Below are 20,739 nucleotides of genomic sequence, written 5' to 3'. Positions count from 1 at the left end.
TGACCACAATGGCATAAAACTAGAAAGCAATTATAAGAAAAAATTGGAAAATGCAAAATATATGGATACTACTGAAGAACCCATGGGTCAATGAAGAAATCAAAAGAGAAATCAAAAATATCTTGAGGGGCACCTGGCTGGCTCAGTTGGTGGAGCATACAACTCTTTAATCTCAGGGTTGTGGGTTCAAGCCCCGCACTGGTTATAGAGATTACTTAGAAATAAAATCTAAGAAAGAAAAAATGAGAAGAAAAGGAAAGAAAGGAAAAGAAAAAGAAAAAAAGGGGGGCCTGGGTGGCTCAGTCATTAAGTGTCTGCCTTCGGCTCAGGTCACGATCCCAGGGTCCTGGAATAGAGCCCCGCATCGGGCTCCCTGCTCGGTGGGAAGCCTGCTTCTCCCTCTCCCACTCCCCCTGCTTGTGTTCCTTCTCTCGCTGTGTGTCTCACTGTCAAATAAATAAAATTTAAAAAGAAGGCAGGAAGGCAGGAAGGCAGGAAGAGAGAAAGAAAGAAAAAAAAGAAAGCCCTAAAGTCTCCATCAAAAAAGCGTTAGGACTAATGAACAAATTCAGTAAAGTTACAGGATACAAAATCAATATACAAAAATCAAGTGCACTTCTATGCATTAATAATGAACTATCAGAAAGAGAAATTAAGAAAACAATCCCATTTACAACTGCATCAAAAAGAATAAAATATCTAGGCATAAATTTAACCAAGGAGGTGGAAACCTGTACGCTGAAAATTATAAGACATTGATAAAAGAAACTGAAGAAGACACAAATAAATAGTAAGATATTCTGTGCTCATGGATTAGAAGGATCAATATTGTTAAAATGTCCATACTACCCAAAGCAATCTACAGATTCAATACAATCCCTATCAAAATTCCAATGGAATTTTTCACGGAAATAGAACAAACAATCTTAAAATGCGTACGGAACCATAAATGACCCTCAAATACCTAAAGCAATCTTTAAAAAGAAGAACAAAGCTGGAGGCATCACATCCAGATTTTGAACTATATTACAAAGCTACAGTAATCAAGGCAGTATGGTATTGGCATAAAAACATACATATAGATCGATGGAACGAAATGGTCTAGAAATAAACCCACACATATATTTTCAATTAATTTATCACAAAGGAGATGAGAATATACAATGGATAAAGGTCAGTCTCTTCAATAAATGGCATTGGGAAATCTGGACAGTCACATGCAAAATAGTGAAACTAGACCATGTCTTACTCCATACATAAAAATACACTCAAAATAAATTAAAGGTTTGAATGTAAGACCTGAAACCATAATGCTCAGAAGAAAACATATCCAGTAAGCTCCCTGGTATCAGTCTTGGTGATGATATTTTGGATTTGATACCAAAAGCAAAGGTAACAAGAACAAAAATAAACAAGTGGGACTACATCACACTAAAAAGCTTTTGCACAATGAAGGAAACCATCAACAAAATGAAAAGGCAACCTATAGAATGGGAGAAAACATCTGTTGATCATATATCTAATAAGGGGTTAATACCCAAAATATATAAAGAATACTTGCAACTCAATAGAAAAAAAAAATCTTATTTCAAAAAGAGCAAAAGATCTGAATAGACATTTTCCCAAAGAAGACATACAGATGGTCAACAGGTACTTAAGAAGGTGCTCAACATTACTTATCATCAGGGAAATGCAAATCAAAATCACTAATGAGCTATCACCTCACACCTGTTAGAATGGCTATTACCAAAAAGGTAAGAAATAACAAGTGCTGACAAGGATAAGGAGAAGAGGGAACCCTATGCACTGCTGATAGAAATGTAAATTGGTGCACCCACTAGAAAACGTATGGAGGTTCATCAAAAAAGTAAGAACAGAACTACCATATGATCCAACAATTCCACTTCTGGGTATTTATCCAAAGGAAACAAAAATACTAACCCAAAAAGATATCTGTACCCCATGTTCACTGCATTATTTACAATAGCCAAAACATGGAAACAACCTAAGTGGCCTTTGATGGATGGATAAAGAAGATGTGAAATGGAATGGAACACACAATGGAATATTATTCAACCATTGAAAAGGAGGAAATCCTGCCATTTGTGACAACATGGATGGACCCTGAAGGCATTATGCTAAGTGAAATAAGTCAGACAAAGACAATTATCATACGATCTCACTTATAAGAGAGCCTTACTTATGGAGCCTAAAAAACAAACAAACAAACTCAACTCAGACACAGAGACTAGAGTGGTGGTTGCCAGAGGTAGGGGCCAGGGCTGGGCAAAATGGGTCAAAGTGGTCAAAAGGTACAAACTTCCACTTACAAAATAAATAAGTCCTATGGATATATACAGTATGGTGACTACAGTTAATATTGTATTATTTATTTTATTTTTTAAAGGCTTTTATTTTTATTTATTTGACACACAGAGAGAGAGAGCACAAGCACAAGCAACGGGAGGGCCAGAAGGAGAAACAGCGTCCCCACTGAGCAGGGAGCCCAATGCAAGGCTCGATCCCAGGATCATGACCTGAGCCAATGGCAGATGCTTAACCAACTGAGTCACCCAGGCACTACTGTATTGTTTATTTTAAAGTTGCTAAGAGAGTAGATCTTAAAAGTTCTCGTCACAAGAAGAAAATTTTTTAACTATATGTGGTGATGGATGTTAATCATTTTATAGTGATCATTGAATAATTGTTGTATACCTATAACTAATATAATATTACATGTCAATTATATCTTAATAAAAAGTAAAGCAGAAAAAAAGTAATTGAAAGTAGGATCTCAAAGAGATATTCATACACCCATGTTCACAGCAGCATTATTCACAAAATAGACAAAAGGTGGAACCCAAGTGCCCATCAACAGATGAAGGGATAAATAAAATGTGTGTATACACACACACTGGTATGTATCTAACAGAGCATCAATATATGTCAGGCAAAAACTGATGGAATTGCAAGGAGAAATCGATGAATCCACTGTCACAGAGACTTTGTCACCTCTCTATCAGTAATGGACAGATAGAACAGGCAGAAAATCAGGATGACCATAGCTGAACCCAACAGCATCATTAATTAACTCAATATAACTGACATCTATAGAAATATCCCATCCAATAACAGAACACACATTCTTCTCACACTCAAATAGAATATTCACCAAGATGAATGTTCATCTAAATCAATCATCTCAGCTTCCCTCTTGGGAAATGAAAAATAAAAGAGTAAATTAAGCCCAAGATAAGTCAAAAAAAAGAAATAATAAAAATTAAAACAGGGGTGCCTGGGTGGCTCAGTCAGTTGAACTTCCAACTCTTGGTTTTGGCTCAGGTCATGATCTCAGGGTTGTGGGATTGAGCCTCATATTGGGCTCTGTGCTCAGTGGGGAGACTGCTTGAGATTCTCTCTCTCCCTCTCCCTCTGCTCCTCCCCCCACTCTCTCTCAAAAATAAATAAAATCCTTAAAAATTAAAGCAGATATCAATGACATTGAAAACAGAAAATCAACAGAAAAAAATCAATGAAACCAAAAGTTGGTTCTTTGGAAAAAAAAAATCTGCAAAATTGATATGCCTCTAGCCAGGCTACTAAGAAAAGGAAAGAAGATACAAATTATTAATATCAGAAATGAAAAATGAGACATCAGTACAGAGCCCATGGACATTAAAAGGATAATAAAGGAATACTATGAACAACTCTATGTCCACATAGAATCTAGATGAAATAGACCAATTTCTTGCAAGACACAATCTGCCAAAACTGACACAAAATCACACAATCTGAATAGGCCTATATCTATTAAAGAAATTGAATCAGGGGCACCTGGGTAGCTCAGTCATTAAGCGCCCGCTTTCACCTCGGGTCATGATCTCAGGGTCCTGAGATCAAATCCCGCATTGGGCTCCCTGCTCGATGGGAAGCCTGCTTCTCCCTCTCCCACTCCCCCTGCTTGTGTTCCTGCTCTCTCTCTCTCTCTCTCTCTCTCTCTCTCTCTCTCTCTGTCAAATAAATAAATAAAATAAAGAAATTGAATCAATAAATTAAAAAAAAATTATCTTCCAAAAGAGAAAGCACCAGGCCAAGATGGACTCACTGCTAAATACTACATACAACAGAATATGATTCAACCTTAAAAAGTAAGGAAATTTGGGGTGTCTGGGTGGCTCAGTCATTAAGCATCTGCCTTCGGCTCAGGTCATGATCCCAGTGTCCTGGGATCGAGCCCTGCATCAGGCTCCCTGCTCAGCAGGAAGCCTGCTTCTCCTTCCCCCACTCCTTCTGCTGTGTTCCCTCTCTCGCTGTGTCTCTGTCAAATTAAAAAAAAAAAAATCTTAAAAAAAAAAAGCAGGGAAATTTGAACACATGCTATAACATGAATGAACCTTAAGGATATTATGCTAAGTGAAATAAGCCAGTCACAAAAGGACAAATACTGTATGATTTCATTTATGTGAGGTACCTAGAATAGTCAAATTTATAGATACAGGAGGTAGCATGGTAGTTGCCAGGGGCTGGGAAAAGAGGGGAATGGGGAGATGTTATTTAATGGATATAGAGTTTCAGTTTTGCAAGATGAAAAGAATTCTGGAGATGGGTTGCACAACAATGTGATTGTATTTAACACTGCTGAATTGTGTGTAATTAAAAATGACAGAGATGGTAAATTTTGTGTTATGTGCATTTTACCATTATGAAAAAAAAAAATCCATGGTACCCTGGGGGGAGCTATGTAGTTATAAGGTTTACTAAGTCCTGGTCAGGTCAGATTGGGCCCTTGAGGACAAACCATAACCATAGCCCCCCATGCTCTCTGCTCACAACCCCTTTCTGGCCCACAAAGCATCTGCTGGGACTCACAGCAAACACCAGTGGGTTAGAAGGGGAAAGGGTCATGGCCAGGTAACTCTTGGTAAGGGGAAGCAGCTAGCCCACAGCCCCATTCTTCAGACTCAAGGCCTGTGCTTTCCCTGCTGCCTTAGGGCCCTGTGGAAAGCCCAGATTCCAAAATTGGGTCATGTGGCTTTGGATTCCAACTCTGCCACTTACAGATATGGGGCCTTGGGCAAATTACTCAGCCTCTATAAGCCTCCTGCACAACGGGGTTAATAACATGCTGCAGGGTCACTGTGTTTTCATCACACATAAAGTATTCACAAAGGCATGTGGGAAGCATTCTGCCAATGTTAGCTATTATAATACCTCAGGAGTTGGTTTGCGATTTTGTTCTTTTTTTTCCTCGGAAGATTTTTTTTTTTTTTTTAAAGATGTCATTTGTTTACTTGACAGAGAGAGACACAGTGAGAGAGGGAACACAAGCAGGGACAAAGTTACTCCCAGTAGTTTAAAGGAACTGAAATAGGTTTCTTAAGGGCTCGCTGGCTCTGGGAGCCCATACGACCTTGTGCCAAAGCTTTGAAAGCCAAGGGCAGACAGGGTGGCCCTGGATACCAGATTCTTCCCAGTTCACTCCTCAACTTCCCATTCCTGGTCTTGGTACCCCCAAGGGACTGAGTTGGGACCATAAGCCCCAGGAAGCAGTCTATTGCCCAAGAGTGGCCCACACCCTTTTGCCAGTCCCATGGGCTCTGACCATCACCATTGACAACAGCCAGGGGCACAGCTGCCCCAATGCGCGGAGGAGGACCCCAGGACCACAAAGACAATGGGATGAGGGAATGTCTCTCTGGACCCCAGGCAGCAGCAGAGCTGAGCCCAGGTCAACCTCTTATCAGCAATCCAGGGCATTGCTTGGTAGCAAGAAAACCTAACGACCACACAGGACTGACTCAGTCTGGAAAGGACCCAGCAAGGTCCCGGTGGCAGTCCTTCCTGCCCACAGCTGCTTTTGCCGAGACTTATCTAGATGGCATCTCAGGACACAATGCCCAGCAACGGGACTTCCCTATACATGAGACAGAGATTGCTGCCCCAGGATGGGAGCCCCAGGGCTTCTGCCGAGAGCAAGGGCAATCTGGCCCTCAGGGGCCCAAGCACCTGTCCACCCACTGACCACTGACAGGGACAGCTACACCCAGACAGGCCTCACCCTCCCTGCTGGAGTCATGCAGGGGCCAGTAAAGGTCAGGGTGTGGGCCTACACGTGCCCCGTCGCTGAGGGGGCCTGGCCCTCACTGCTGGAGAACTCAGAGGAGCCAGGTGGGAGTCCTCTCTATGTTCTCCCCCCAGCCAGCTGGGGAAGCAGCTTGTCATCTGCCTGTGATATGAACAAAGAGACGACTGTGACTTGCTGGTCAGGGCTGGGAAGCATCACGAAACATCAGAGTCACAAGGCTATCAACCTTTTTGTGCCCAAACCTCACTGTGAGCGATCAGGAAGCCAGGACCACCACAGGCCAGGTCTCCAAATGGCCCCATGCAAGCTCCAGGGGACCTCGAGTCCCGTAACGCCCCCTGCAGGCAGAGGGCTCGGCCTGCCTTCCCCCAGCTCCCCGTCTTCTCTTTCTCTATGTTCCAGCTCAACAAGGCAGCGAAGAAGGTTCCTTGCAGGCCTGAACCCATTCCTGGGAAGGCGGCTGGAGAGACATCTCTATAGGAGCAACAGCAGAGGCCTCCCTCCCCAGATTTATGAGAAACTTCACCCCCTTTCCCCCAGCACACCCCAAAATACTCAAGCGGGCAAGGATCCCTGACAATTCACCTTGCACAGGGTGAGAGAACAGGGTTCTGGGCCTCTCGCTCCAGGCCCCGTGATTCTGCCTCCAGACACTTTTCTTTTTCAATTGTGGTAAAACAAACGTAACAGAGAACTTCCCATTTTCACCATGTTTGGAGGTGCGGTTCAATGGCAAGAAGTACATTCACCATGTTGTATGACCGTCAACACCATCCATCTCCAGAACTTTGAACTCCATGAAACAACTCCCCATTCCCGCAGCATAATGTCCTCTGGGTTCATCCATGTGGCAGCAGGTGTCAAAATGTCCTTCCTTGGCAAGGCTGAGTAACAGTCCATTGTGTGGACAGACCATTCGTTTACTATCCTTTCATCTGTCGATGGACAGATGGGTTACTCCCACCTGTTGGCTATGGTGAGTAATGCTGCTCCGAACACGGCCCCACAAACATCTGAGCCCTGTAATGCTTTCTCCCAGATCCATTCAGTGATGGAGGCGGAAAGTGGGCTGGTCGGACTGTGGTCTTGGTGCCTTGCAGGCGTTCTACACTGGTTATGCATTTAATTCTCTCTCCCAGTTACCTTTGGCTAGTGGGCTTTCCAGAGTCTGGGTATTTGTCTTTAATTGTACCACCCAAGGCAACTGGATGCAAAATGCATTCTGTCCACTCACTGTCTGGGCCTTCCCCACCCTAGTCTTGGCACATTCCTTCAAGAACGTAGTTACCGTCCGCTTGGGAAGAGGTCATGCAGATGCGAGGAAAAGGGGCATCGGACTAGGCTTTGGTCTACCACAAGTGGCAGCTGCCTGTATCAATTACAATTACACTTCGTGATTTCGCTTTTCATTTTCCCGGTTCCCCTCAGCTCCCCTCCGTTGAAATGTTGAAATTTTGATTGTCAGAGGCAACTGTAATATTGCCTTAGGGACTTGTGGAGAAAGGGAGGGGGATTGCTCAGTGTAGTATTTTCACTTTCAGAACCAAGTAATCCAGTCACTCTGATATTTAAGAAGTGTGTTAGTCCGACTTTTAAGAGAAATCTCAACTCCATCAGCTTTTGATAGCATCTTGGTTTTGAAACTTCAGTCTGTAATTGGCATTCAGAATGCCCTTGGCATGCCAGTCTGTGATGGCATTAAAGACCTGTTAAAACACTTGAGCCCAACTTTATTAACCAAAACTGATACCACCACCTTTATCTTCTAAATAAAGTCCGCTTTATTTTTATTTAAAAAAAAAACAAAAACAAAAAAAACATCTGAGCCCTGGCTTCCACTCCTACAGGTGGAACTGCTGGCTACCCGAGACTCTTTCTAGCTGGCAATTTCACCCCCAAAGAGCATGTGGAGCCAACATCCTAAACCGCTGGCAATGGGCTCTGACCATGGTCATTCTCTGACCCTCCCCCCTTCCTTCAAGCACAGCCCTGGGCATACTTGGGAGCTTTTCGGGTCCCACCGAAGCCCTCTGAAGTCATGCAAAAGCTGTGCCTCCCCTCGGGGCAGGCCGCCATCTCCTCGTGCTGTGGGAAGGCACTGCCCTCGGCCTCACAAGCGCTGGTCGAACGGGGTTTGCGGTGACAGGTCTCCACCCCCTTCTCCGGTCCCGGTCAAGACTGTTGGAGTAGGTGCCCTTGGAGCCCTGACAGGGTCGTAGTTCTCTGGCTCCAAGCAATAACCAAAATGCGCCTCCATTGAGAAGCCTGAATGAACGCTGGTAGAGAGATTGATAGCAGAGGGGGACACGCGGATGGTGCTGCTGGCCGTGGCCTTGCCCAGCCTGAGTCCCTGGGCCTGTCCCATAGGCCATGCAACAGCCTCAGCCTCTGACCCAGATCTTTGGGACCTTGCCCTTGGGTGTGGTATGCTGGGTGAAGCACTGGACTTGGGAGTTCCCTTTCCAGATCCTTCTCCTCCCACCCCCCAGTTAGGGCCCCCTTCCTCCCAGGTCCAGCTCTGACCCTGCCTGCTGGAGGTAGCTGCAGTCTGAGCCTTGACCGGGCAATGCATACCTTCAAGGTCTGCTCCTTCCAGTGCATGAGGAAGGCCAAGGCGGCCGCACAGCTGCGACTGATGCCCAGGGTGGAAAAGACCAGGATGACCGAGCCAAGCCGGAGGTGAATTTCTGCAAGAGGAAGGAAAGGTGTGGGGAGGGGGCAGTGGGGCACATGGGATGTGAGTTGCTGGCTTCAGTGGGCCCATGGGCCAGGAGTGAGTTCGGACCCAGCCCACCATGTCCTGGGCTAGTCCCGTGACCTCTCTAGGACACCGTTTTGTCACCTGGCAAACAGGGACCCTCAGACCTCACTGGCAGTCCAAGAGAATCACATTGGGTGTTCAGCATTACCCTGCAAAGGCCTTTTTTTGGCTCCCCAGGCTGCCAGCCCACGAAGCTCTACTACCAGTTGGCCTCCCCAGGTGGGACGAGAAGATGCTCCCCCCACCCGACTCCCAGCCACTTGGATGCCGACAGAGATGGGAGGAAATCTAAGCTGGCTTCCTAAGCTAGCCCGGTCACCCCTAAGAACTGGAGATAAACATATCAGGGCACCTGGGTGGCTCAGTCGGTTGGGTGTCTGCCTTCGGCTTGGGTCATGGTCCCAGGGTCCTGGGATCGAGACCCATATTGGGCTCAGAGCCTGCTTCTCCCTCTGTCCTTCCCCTGACCCCAACTTGTGCACTCTCTCACTCTTGCTCTCAAAAATAAATAAGATCTTAAAAAAAAAAAAAACTGGAGATAAACATATCAAACGTGAAATCACAGACTATCAGCACTGGAGGAGGACTCCGAGATGATGAAGGCCAAGTGCCTCATCATATGGACAAGGAAACAGAGGTACAGAGCAGTTAAGGACTGGCCCAGAGCTACCCAGCAAGGTAGGGCTGGATAGGGGCCCTCTGTGCCACAGGGCTCTGCCATCCCGTGGCCGGACACGTGGCAAGTCACAATCTCAGATACTAGTCAAGTGATAGTTGCAACCTCTTGGGCAAATAAGGGATGTTTGGGCCAACATGTCATCTTCCAGCCTCCTGTGCAGCCCCTCAAGCTGGGGCTGCATTGGTGTGGACCCAACTCAACCTCACTCTCTCCAGCCCATCTTGCTCTCCTTGGGCAATCCTGGCCCCAGAATGACTGAAAATTCCACCTTCAATGAGCAGTCACTGCCATGTGTGGTGGGAGAGCCGAAAGGGTGCTGTGCACACAACCAGGGATCATGGAAGTCAGGGCTGGGAGGGTTCCAGAGTTTTCCTTCCACCCCACCCTGCAGACCAGACAGTAGGGAAGAGATGGAGCACGATTCGCCTGCGGGTCCCCAGAGCCCAGCCCAGAGCAGGCGTCCCTGAACGCCTGCACCCATGGTGGGTCAACCCGCCCATTGCCCAAGAGGCTCAGCGAGGCCAGGACTGGGGCTTGGTCAGCCCCCAGAGGTCCTAGTGGTTCAGCCAGGGCCACAACATGGGGTACTCAATCGACAATCTGGTGCTCTTATTTGGCCCCATGTCCCCAGAGGTAAATGTGTGGCTGTCCACATGGCCAAGGGCTCCTGAGGGCTGAGCTTGTCCTGGGGCTTGGCCACCCCTGGCTGGGCTTGTGCTGGGCCCTGCCCTTCCTCTCCTCAGTGCTGGCTGTCCTGATCAGGAACAGCCGTGTAGACAAGGTGCCACAGCCTCTCTGGCCCCTGGGCACAGGCCAACCGCTGCCTAATCAGAGATTGCTCCTTACCGAGGAAGTGACAGAGGTGCCGTAAAAAGGGGAAAATGTTGGCTTCCAGGGAATCTTCAATCTTGATGTGCAGAAGTTTGTCACTGTCATCTACAAAACTAAACAGAAGGAAAGCCCAGGAAATCAGGCAGACTGGCACACAGCCCCCCTGGAATGAGCCTTGTGCACAGAAGTGGGACCACATTGCAGCAATGCTGAGTGGGCTTCAGGGAGAGGTGGCAAATAACTGAGCCTGTCTCAGAAAACAAGCACCCGCTTCATGGGGGTGTTGTGCAGATTAAATCAGTTCATCTATGGAAAGCATTTGGCAATCTGCTTGGCACATAGTAAATGCTCAATAAATGTGACATCATTATCATTAACCACTCATGGTACTTTCCTAGAGTATGGTGCGGAAAGTCAGATGAGGATGGGCAGGAATATGTAATGAGCTTGGAGAATGAGCCTGCTACATTAAATGGAGAAAGCCAGGTAAGAGAGATGGAGAGTGGAGCAGGGCGGGTGGCTGTCTGAGACACAGTGGTCAGCGAAGGCTTTGAGCAGAGGCTTCAAGGAGGTAACGGAACAAGCCAGGCAGCCATCTGAGGAAAGAGGGTTCTGGGTAGGGGAGAACACAAGTGCAAAGGTGCTGAGAGGCAGTATGTTTAATGGACTTGAGAAACAACAGAGAGGTAAGAGTGGCTAGAACATCCCGAACAAGGCAGAGAGGGGACGGCCAGGAGGTAGAAGATGCCTGCAAGGAGCCTGCAAAACATTTGGCATGCATTAAGTACTTGGGCAATGTTAATTATGAAGACTGTGGTCTACTGATGACATTGGGCAGCATGTAGACCACTGTAGCATGCAGGAAGCTGCAGTAGATTCAGAAATAAAGGGAGGCTGGTTTAGTTTCAGCAGATCAAGCACAATGCCCATCCCTCCATCTGTCCATCCATCCTTTCTTCCCCATTTCTCTCTCTCTCTGTCTCTCTCTCTGTCTCTCTCTCTCTCTCCCCCTCCCCCATCTATCCATCCATCCATCTATTCATTCTTTCCTCAATGCCTATTGTGTGCCAGACCTTGGGCTGGACCCTAGTGGACAGAAGCTGAACCAAAGAGGGCCAGCCTCTCCCAGCTTCAAGGAGCTCCCAGTCTGATGGGGGAGGCAGACACAGAAACAAATAACCCCAATCCAACTGGCTAGATTTGGGGATAAAGACCTGCATGTGATACTGGAGAGGAAGGGCAGGGAGAAGTTGAGGGAGCTGGGAAAAGCTTCACAATGTAGGAGGCATCTAGATGGAGAAGGTGGAAGGAGAGAAGGTTACTATATAAAAATCAACTGCATTTCTATACACTAGCAACAAACAATCAGAAAGTGAAATTTTAAAAATACCATTTATAACCACCTCAAAAATACCAAATACTTGGGAAGAAATCTGACACAAGATGTGCAAGACCTGTACACTGGAAACTATAAAGCATTTTTTAGAGAAATGAAAGAGCAAAGTAAATGGAGGGATAGACCCCTGTTCATGATCAGGAGACTCAACATTGGTAAGATGTCAGTTCTCCCCAAACTGGCCTATGGATTCAGTTCTATCCCAGTCAAAATTCCAGCAGGTTTTCTGTAGAGACCTACAAGGTGATTCCAAAATTTATTGGAAATGCAAAGGAGACAAGTTTGAAAAAGAACAAAAGGGGAGGACTGGCTCTACCTGACTTCACGATTTCTTATAAAGCTATAGTAGTCAAAAATACAGATGGATATAAAGAAAAACACAAGCCAATAAAAAAGAATTAAAAATCCAGTTATAATACCACACACATATGGTCAACTGATTTCCAGCAAAGGTATCTAATCAGTCAAAGGGAAAGGATCTTTTTTTCCCCCCCAACAAATAATGGCTTCCATATGGAAAACCTTCTACATCTGGCACCATATGCAAGGATTATTTCAAAATGGATCACAAATTCTTAAAGTTAAAACCATAAAACTTTTAGCAGAAAACATAGGAGAAAATCTTTGTCAAAATTCAAGCGTCTGTATAGGCATGGGTCTGCTTGGACTCTATTCTGCTCCATTGGTGTATTCTTCTATCCTGTACCAATATCACAATGCCTTTCTTGTTTTTTAAGACTTGGTACCTGGTCAAGCAAGTATCCTATTTGTTGTTCTTTGATATTCAGCTATTTTTGGCCTTTGCATTTCCATATAAATTTTAGCATTACTCTAAAACCTACTGGAATTTTATGGGCATTACACTGAATCTATAGATCAATTGGACAAGAACCAAGATCTTTACAAAATGGATGCTTCTAATCCATAACCACAGTACATCCTCTGTTTATTCAGGTAATTTAAAATAACATCTTCTGTGGAGCGCCTGGCTGGCTCCAGTCACAGTAGAGCATGTGACTCTTGATCTTGGGGTTGTGAGTTCAAGCCCCACACTGGGTACAGAGGTTACTTAAAAATGTTTTTAATTAAAAAAAATGTTTTTAATTAAAAATAAAGTAACACCTTCTGTTTACTCAGGTAGTCTTAATAATTCCCAGCCATGCTGTGTAATTTTCTGGTGAGAGCTTACACATCCTTAATTAGGTATAATCCTAGGTATTTAATATTTTTATGCTATTGTATGTTTTTAAATCTTCAGTTTGTTTCTCGTTTGTGTGCAGAAAAACAATTGACGTCTGTGTATTTCTTGAACCCAGCAAACTTAAGTCTAATAATCTCTCTGGAGCTTGTTTCAGCTTTTCTGCTTATATAACTATATTGCCTGCATAAAGTATTTTTCCCTTTCAATTCCTATCTTCTTTTTCTTGTCATATTCACTAACTAGGGCCTCTAGTACAGTGTTAAATACTAGTGATAGCTGCGCCTTTGCCTTGTTCCCAGACTCAGAGGAACAATTTCCAATATTTTATCATTAAATGTGATGTTTGCTGTAGAGATTTGCATAGATTTTTTTTTTCATTAGATCAAAATTCCCCTCGATTTCCAGTTGCTTGGAGTTTTTCTTTAAATCATGAACGTATGGGGCACCTGGGTGGCTCAGTCATTAAGCGTCTGCCTTTGGCTCAAGTCATGATCCCAGGGTCCTGGGATCGAGTTTTATAAATGCTCCCTCCATGTAAACTTTTTTTTAAAGATTTTATTTATCTGAGAGAGAACATGGAAGTGGCGGGAGGGGCAGAGAGAGAGGGAGAGAAGCAGACTCCCCACTGAGGGAGCCCGATCCAGGGTTTGATCCCATCACCACCACCACCACCCCCTCCCCCGAGATCATGACCTGAACCGAAATCAAGAGTCGGATGCTCAACCTACTGAGTCACCTAGGCGTCCCCCTCCCTGTAAACGTTTTAAAAAATACAGATTCAGCAGTTGCAGGGTGCCATTTTTCTGTCTCTCTTCTGAAGATAATTTAAGTTTTCTTCTTTTCTAGTCTGTTAATATGGTAAATTACATTGATTTTTCTAATGTTGAACCAAACTGACCTTCCTGGAAGAAATACATTCGGTCATGCATTTCTCTTTATATATTTTTGGGTCAAATTTGCAAAAATTTTGGATCCTTTTATATATTTCTGGATCAAATCCCTTTTATATATTTTTGGGTCAAATTTGCTAAAATTTTATCAAGAATTTTTATACCTATGTTCATGAGGTTTGTCGTTTTATTATAAAGTCTTTGTCAGTTTTGGGTATCAGAGTAATGATGGTCTCATAAATGAATAGGAAAGTGTCCCCTCTTTTATTTTCTGGAAGACTGTGCAGATCAGGTATTATTTCTTCCTTAAATGTTCAGCAGAACTCACCAGTGAAGCCATACGGGCCTAGAGTCCTCTTTGTGAAAAGGTTTTTTAACTATGAATTCAATTTCTTTAATAGATATGGGGCTATTCAGATGACCCATTTCTTGTTAAGTGAGCACTGATAGCTTGAGTCTTTCAAGGAATTGGTTCATTTAATTTAAATTTCAAATGCATTGGCATAAAATAACTCCTAATATTTCCTAATTATTTTTAAATTTTTAATTAAAAATTTTACTGAGATCACTGTAGATTCACATGCGGTTGTAAGAAATACAGAGAGATCCACTGTACACTTTGCCTCGTTTCCCCAATGGTAACATTCTGCAAAACTGTAATAGCACAATCAGTATATTGATGCTGATACAACCTATCAATTGTATTCTGATTTCCCCAGTTTTGCTTGTATTTTGGGAATGCGTGCATGCATGCGTGCGTGCATGTGTGTGTGTGTGTGTGTGTGTGTGTGTGTAAGAAGTTCTATAAAAATTTATCACCTGGGTGGATTCATGTCCACCACCAGTCAAAATACTGAACAGTTCTAACACCAAAAATGCCTCATGTTGCCCTTTTGTAACCATACCCCCTACCCTCTAACTTCCCCAACTTTTGGTAACCACTAATCTGTCATTTATAAAATTTTGTGATATAAAAAATGCTATTTAAGTGGAACCACATAATATCTAAACTTTTGGGACTGCTGCCTTCTTCTTCTTATTTATTATTGGCTGTGTTAATTCCCTAGAGATTTACCCAAGTTGTTGCATATGTCAATAGTTCATTCTTTTTATTGCTGAGTAGTATTCCATGGTATGTGTATACCACAGTTTGTCTAACCATTCACCAGCTGAATAGCCACTGCAGACATTCATGTACAGGTTTTATGTGAATTTAAGTTTTCACTTCTGTGGGGTAAGTGCCCAGAGAATGTCTTTTAATATCTGTAGGATCTGTAATGAAAATATACCTTCTTTTACACCTAACATGGATAATTTTTGTCTTCTCTTCTTTTTTGATCAGTTTGGCATAGGTTAGCAATAGTACTTTAAGATTTTATTTATTTGGGGGGGGGGACACAAGCAGGGGGAGTGGGAGAGGGAGAAGCAGTCTTCCCGGCAAGCAGAGAGCCCGATGTGGGCCTCTATCCCAGGACCCTGGGATCATGACCTGAGCCAAAGGCAGATGCTTAATGACCGAGCCACCCAGGCGCCCCAGTATTGCTCTTTTCAGAGAGCCAACTTTTGTTTTCATTGTGTTTCTCAGATTGTTTTGTTTTCTATTTCACTTATTTCTGCTCTTATCATTATAATTTCCTTCCTTCCTCCTTCTTATGATTTCTAATTTTTTTAAGGTGAAAGTTTAGGTCTTGATTTGATCTGAGACTCTAATATAGGCATTTAGGCTATAAATTTCCCTCTATGCACTGCTTTAGCTGCATCCACAAATTTTGATATGTGGGGTTTTTATTTTCATTCAGTTCAAAATACTTTCTAACTTCCTTTTTGGTTTCTTTGCAACCCACAGGCTACTTAGAAGTGTTTTACTTAGTTTCCAAGCATCTGGAATTCTTCCCAGATATCTTGTTTGGTTTACTGGCTTCTAACTTAATTCCACTGTAGTCAGAGAACATAATTCTTTATAAATTATTTTTGATACTTGTTTTAGTGCCCAGAATAGTCTATCTTGTCAAAAATGTTCCATGTTCTCTTAAAAAGAATGTATACTGTAGAATACATTCAAAGACCAGAAGAACGCTACTATTATTGGCCAGAGTGTTCTATAATTGTCAATTAGGCAATTTTGCTCTTCTACTCTTTGAAATTATAGCCTATTTTCTGTCTGTTGAGAGAGAGATGTTGAAATCTGATTATAACTGTGGATTTCTCTAGAATCTAGAGTCTAGATCAATTGATCATCTTCCCATAATGAAATGACCCTCTTTATATCCAGTAGTATTCTTTGCTATGAAGTTCAATTCATCTAATAATGGAGTCATTCCAAAAGTTGGTGTGTTTCTTTTTTTAATTAGTCATAGCCTGAAGTATCTTTTTCCATCCATTCTAACCTATCTTCATTTTGTATTTAAAAAGTATGTTTCTGGGGCACCTGGCTGGCTCAGTCAGAGAAGCATACAACTCATGATCTGAAGGTCATGGGGTCAAGCCCCACGTCACTCCGGGTGCAGAGATTACTTCAATAAATAAACCTAAAAAAAAATAAAGTATGTTTCTTGTAAATAGCCTACTACACCTCTGCCTTTAAATTGGGGGTATTTAGACCATTTGCACTTAGTATGATTATTGACATGATCACCTTGCTATTTGTTTTCTATTGGCCTCATCTCTGTTCCTCTTTTCCTGCCTTCTTTTGGATTTTTTATGATTCCATTTTTTTCTTTGTCTTATTACTGATAACTGTTATTTTTTGTTTTGTTCTAGCTTTTGGTAATTGCTTTAGAGTTTCTAGAACACATCTTTAACTTTTTATTACATTATAACACTTCATGTAAATAGAGTAAGAATCTTCCAAGTGTATACTTCCATTCTGCCTCTTCCCGCCTTAGTAAACTATGGGCATACATGTTACTTCTACATATGTTATAATCTCAAAATACATTGTTACTATTTTTTCTGTGATCAATTATTTTTTTTTCATTTTTTTGTCTTGTTTGTTTTTGTTGTTTTAGAGGGTGGGGGGCAGAGGGAGAGGGAGAGAGAGAATCTTAAGCAGGCTCCAGGCTCAGCACAAGCCCAACACAGGGCTCAATCTCATGAACCTGAGATCACGACCTGAGTCAAAATCAGGAGTCAGATGCTTTAACTGACAGAGCCACCCAGGCAGCCCATGTGATAAATTATGTTTTGAAGAGATAAAAGTGACAGCGAAAGTGTTTTATATTTATCTACATAATTATTTCTGGTGATAAACTTTATGGTTCTTATCAAATTTAGAAAAAAAATTTTGGCTGTTACTTCTTTAAATATGTTTTCTGTCTTTCCACTTTCCTCTTCTTTGGAGATTCCAACTTATACATGTTTCTGTTCTGGTCTTTCTTTAATCTTTTCCTTCCCTGGGTTCCATGTTGGACACTTTCTACCAATGTGTCTTCAAATTCACCAATCTTTTCTTCTGCAGTGTTTAATTCACCAATCTTTTCTTCTGCAGTGTTTAATCTGCCTTTAAATCCATCCAATGTATGTTTCACTTCAGACACCCTCATCCCTAGCCTAGAGCTAGTTTTTCCTCACAACTGAAGCAACACTTTTCTCAGTGCCCTCTTTGAGGCCCAGTATGTTGTGAGTTTTGTCTACTCTGATTGGAAATGCAAACTACTCTTGGCCCTACATGATCTCTGGGGTTGTACTGTGTGCTCATTTCTACTGGTTTTTCTCCCAGCCTTGACTCGTTTCCTCACATGTACGTGCTTATCAGTACTCAGCTGAAGACTCAGGTGGGGGGGGGGGGACTCTGCAGATGTTAAGAGCTTTTTCTTTATATTCAGCTCTCCATTCTCTATTCTCCATGCTACTCTCTCCTGCAAATTCCAGCCAACTTGACCTCTCTGACTTCTCAACTCTATACGCTCAACTCAGAAGGAATGACAGGATCTGTCTTGGCCTGCTTCCTGTACTATGACCTGCAAACAGTCTCCTACTAATAAGCTGGGTCAACTGAGGGGCTCATCTTGCTTTTTTTTTTCTCCCTCCTCTCAGGAATCAATGTCCTATGCTGCCTATTGGCCATTGTCTGGAAACCCCTGTTTTAAGGTTTTGTCTGGGATTTGGGGGTCATTTAAAGTGGAATTGTAAACTGGGTCATGGGGTGGAGTCCTAAGAGATGGGATTAATGCCCTTGTAAAAGAGGGGCCAGAAGGTGATCTTCTGCCATGAGAGGACGCAGTAAAAATAGGGCTGTCTATGAGCCAGAAAGCAGGCTCTCACTGGACACTGAGTCTGCTAGTGACTTGAGCTTGGATTTTCCCAGCCTGCACACCCATGAGAAAGAAATGTATTCTGTTTATGAACCACTGGTCTATGGTATTCTGCTAGAGCAGCCCCAATGGGCTAAGAGAGGGGTCACTTCTCAGAGGGCCTGAGAAGCAGGGTAAAATGGAATACTCCATACCATAATGTTAAATACTAGGAAAGCATTCCTAGTGGTAAGATCTGAAGGGCAAGTATTGGGTCTCAGTGGCAGAGGATGCCACGGCCAAGCCAGGAAATAGACTACAAACCAGGAACAGCTGAAGGTAAGTACAGAGCCTATTCCAGTGTGTGTTGATTTCTAAGGCCCTTTCAGCTCTATAAATGCATGGCACTAGGAATCTTATATAAATGCTTAATTTAAAAAAAAATCAATAGTATTTCTACTCACAATGGCCCTGTCTCCATGGAGACATTGACATGTGCTTTGATTTTCAAATCCTTCTGAATTTTCGGGTCGCAGGCTTGCCTGAAATTGCCCAGGTAGATCTTGCCTGGGATGATTTCAACAGGGTAGGGCTGAAAGGCATCCAGTTCCTGAGGGAAAGGAAGGAGAAAGGGTGCTGTATAGAATACATATGCTATATGTCATAGAAGAAGATATTCTTTCCCCAGGGAAGAAACTGTTTTTGGTTTTTGTTGTTGGATTTTTTTGTTTGTTTTTGTTTTCCGGTTCTTGAAATGTGGCTCAGCATTAGAAAGATACTCCAGAATAATGAATGAGACTGACTTGCATGAGGAGTCAGAAGGCTGATAGTAACAGGACGGAGCCACTGAGCCATGGGACAGTATGCTGCATCTGAACGTGGACATCCCACTTACCCCCCATGGCACCTGTGTGCACTTTGCTGGGTGCACAAAGATTGGCATCTGAAACCCCTTGATGCAGAACTGCATAAATCCAGAGCGTGTCCAGTAGGGGGAGGGGGAGGGTGGGAAGCCTTATATTATTACATATTATATTATATTATATTATCATTGATGGGACAGCCCTTTTATTATATAATTATATATTATAATTATCTTATTAATGATACAATTATAATTGTATTATATTTTTGGAGGCCACCAGAATTTTAACACCTTCTTAAAAGAAAAAAACCACTAAAACTACTCACATAGAGCCTATGTGTCATTAGGAAGTAAATTCTGATGAGTTCTGATGTAGACAGGTAGGGAGGTCAGGACACCACTTAAATGGGAGCTCACTGGAATTCCAGGTCCAAAGTTAAGATATGAAAAATTGGGGTTTCTTTGAAAAACAAAAGACACAAAGAGGAAGATGATTCCTACATTCCCCCAAAGTGTGTCCTAGAAAACAGTGGTCCCTCGCAACGCACTGTGAAAAAAAGGATTTAGAGAATCAAGTACATATGGGAAGCAGTACCTAGGATATCCCTGTCTCAGAAATTCACAATGTACATTACCAAGTAAAGGCCGGAGAAGTAAACGGCAGCAAAGAAATCTGCTAACTACAGCCACTATGGAAAACAGTATGGAGTTTTTTCAAAAACACTTAGAAATAAAACTACCATACGACACAGCCATCCCACTTCTTGGTATATATCCAAAGGAAATAAAATCACGATGTTGCAGGAGTATCTGCCGTGTTCCTTACAGCATTATTCACAGTAGCCAAGACACAGAAACAATCTAACTGTCCATCGACAGATGAACAGATAAAGAAAATGTGTCATGTGTACGGAATGGGATAGTATTCAGTCATGAGAAAGAAGGACATCCTGCCATTTGTGAGCTTGAGGGCATTACTCTAAGTGAAATACAGGAATACCTCATCTTATCGTGCTTCATTTTATTTTGTTTCAGAGATACTGCAATTTTTACAGATTGAACATTTGTGGCAACGCTGCATCGGGCAAGTCAGTCAGTGACATTTTTCAACAGCACTTGCTCCCTTCGTGTCTCTGTCACATTTTGGTCATTCTCACAAAATTTCCAACCTTCTCATTATTATTATATGTATTATGGGGATCTGTAATCAGTGATTATGACCCACTGAAAGTTCAGATGATGGTTAATATTTTTCAGTAACAAAGTATTTTTAATTAAGGTATGTCCACCATTGGGGCGCCTGGGTGGCTCAGTCGGTTAGGCGTCTGCCTTCCACTCAGGTTATGATCCTGGAGTCCCAGGATTGAGCCCTGCATCAGGCTCCCTGCTTGGCAGGGAGTCTGCTTCTCCCTCTGCCCTTCACCTGATTCATGCTCATTCTCTCTCGCTCTCTGTCAAATAAATAAAATCTTAAAAGAAAAGGGGGGGTATGTCTATTTTTTTTAGACGTAATGCTATTGCCCACTTAACACACTACAGTATAGTCTAAATGTAACTTTTATACACAGCAAAAAGTTCATTTGCCTTGCTTTATTACAATATTTGCTTTATTGTAGTGGTCTGGAACCAGATCCACAATATTTTCAGGACATGCCCGTAAGTCAGACAGAGAAAGACAACTACTGCATGATCTCACTTATATGTGGAGTCTGAAAAGGCCAAATTCATAGAAACAGAGAGTAGAACAGTGGTTGCCAGGGGCTGGGGAGTGGGGGAAATGGGAGATGTTCATCAAAAGG

The 20,739-nt window shown here is 43.0% G+C and overlaps 1 protein-coding gene across 8 annotated transcripts in view; it reads right to left on the bottom strand.

Moving 5' to 3' along the window:
• The window catches only part of STYXL1 (serine/threonine/tyrosine interacting like 1), a 59,820-nt gene that overhangs the window by 5,947 nt on the left and 33,134 nt on the right, over positions 1-20,739 (bottom strand). For 4 of the 8 annotated variants that reach the window (XM_073884283.1, XM_073884284.1, XM_025864461.2 and 1 more), the window contains 4 exons: positions 18,540-18,685; positions 10,372-10,469; positions 8,660-8,772; positions 7,742-8,361 (listed from right to left, as the gene is read on the bottom strand). In XM_073884283.1, coding sequence (XP_073740384.1) covers positions 8,122-8,361; positions 8,660-8,772; positions 10,372-10,469; positions 18,540-18,685 — 597 coding nt within the window. In that variant the 3' untranslated portion in view covers positions 7,742-8,121. Of the gene's footprint in view, positions 1-7,741; positions 8,362-8,659; positions 8,773-10,371; positions 10,470-18,539; positions 18,686-20,739 lie in introns of those variants that run through there. The other 4 variants (XM_073884288.1, XM_073884286.1, XM_073884287.1 and 1 more) reach the window with 2 other exon arrangements.

The sequence above is a fragment of the Callorhinus ursinus genome, unplaced genomic scaffold, assembly GCF_003265705.2.
Source record: "Callorhinus ursinus isolate GAN/ISIS: 27379988/994484 unplaced genomic scaffold, GSC_fseal_2.0 scaffold55, whole genome shotgun sequence".
NCBI lineage: Eukaryota > Metazoa > Chordata > Mammalia > Carnivora > Otariidae > Callorhinus > Callorhinus ursinus.
The sequence above is the reverse complement of the archived record's forward strand: the minus strand, read 5'-3'. Positions and strand labels throughout refer to the sequence as shown.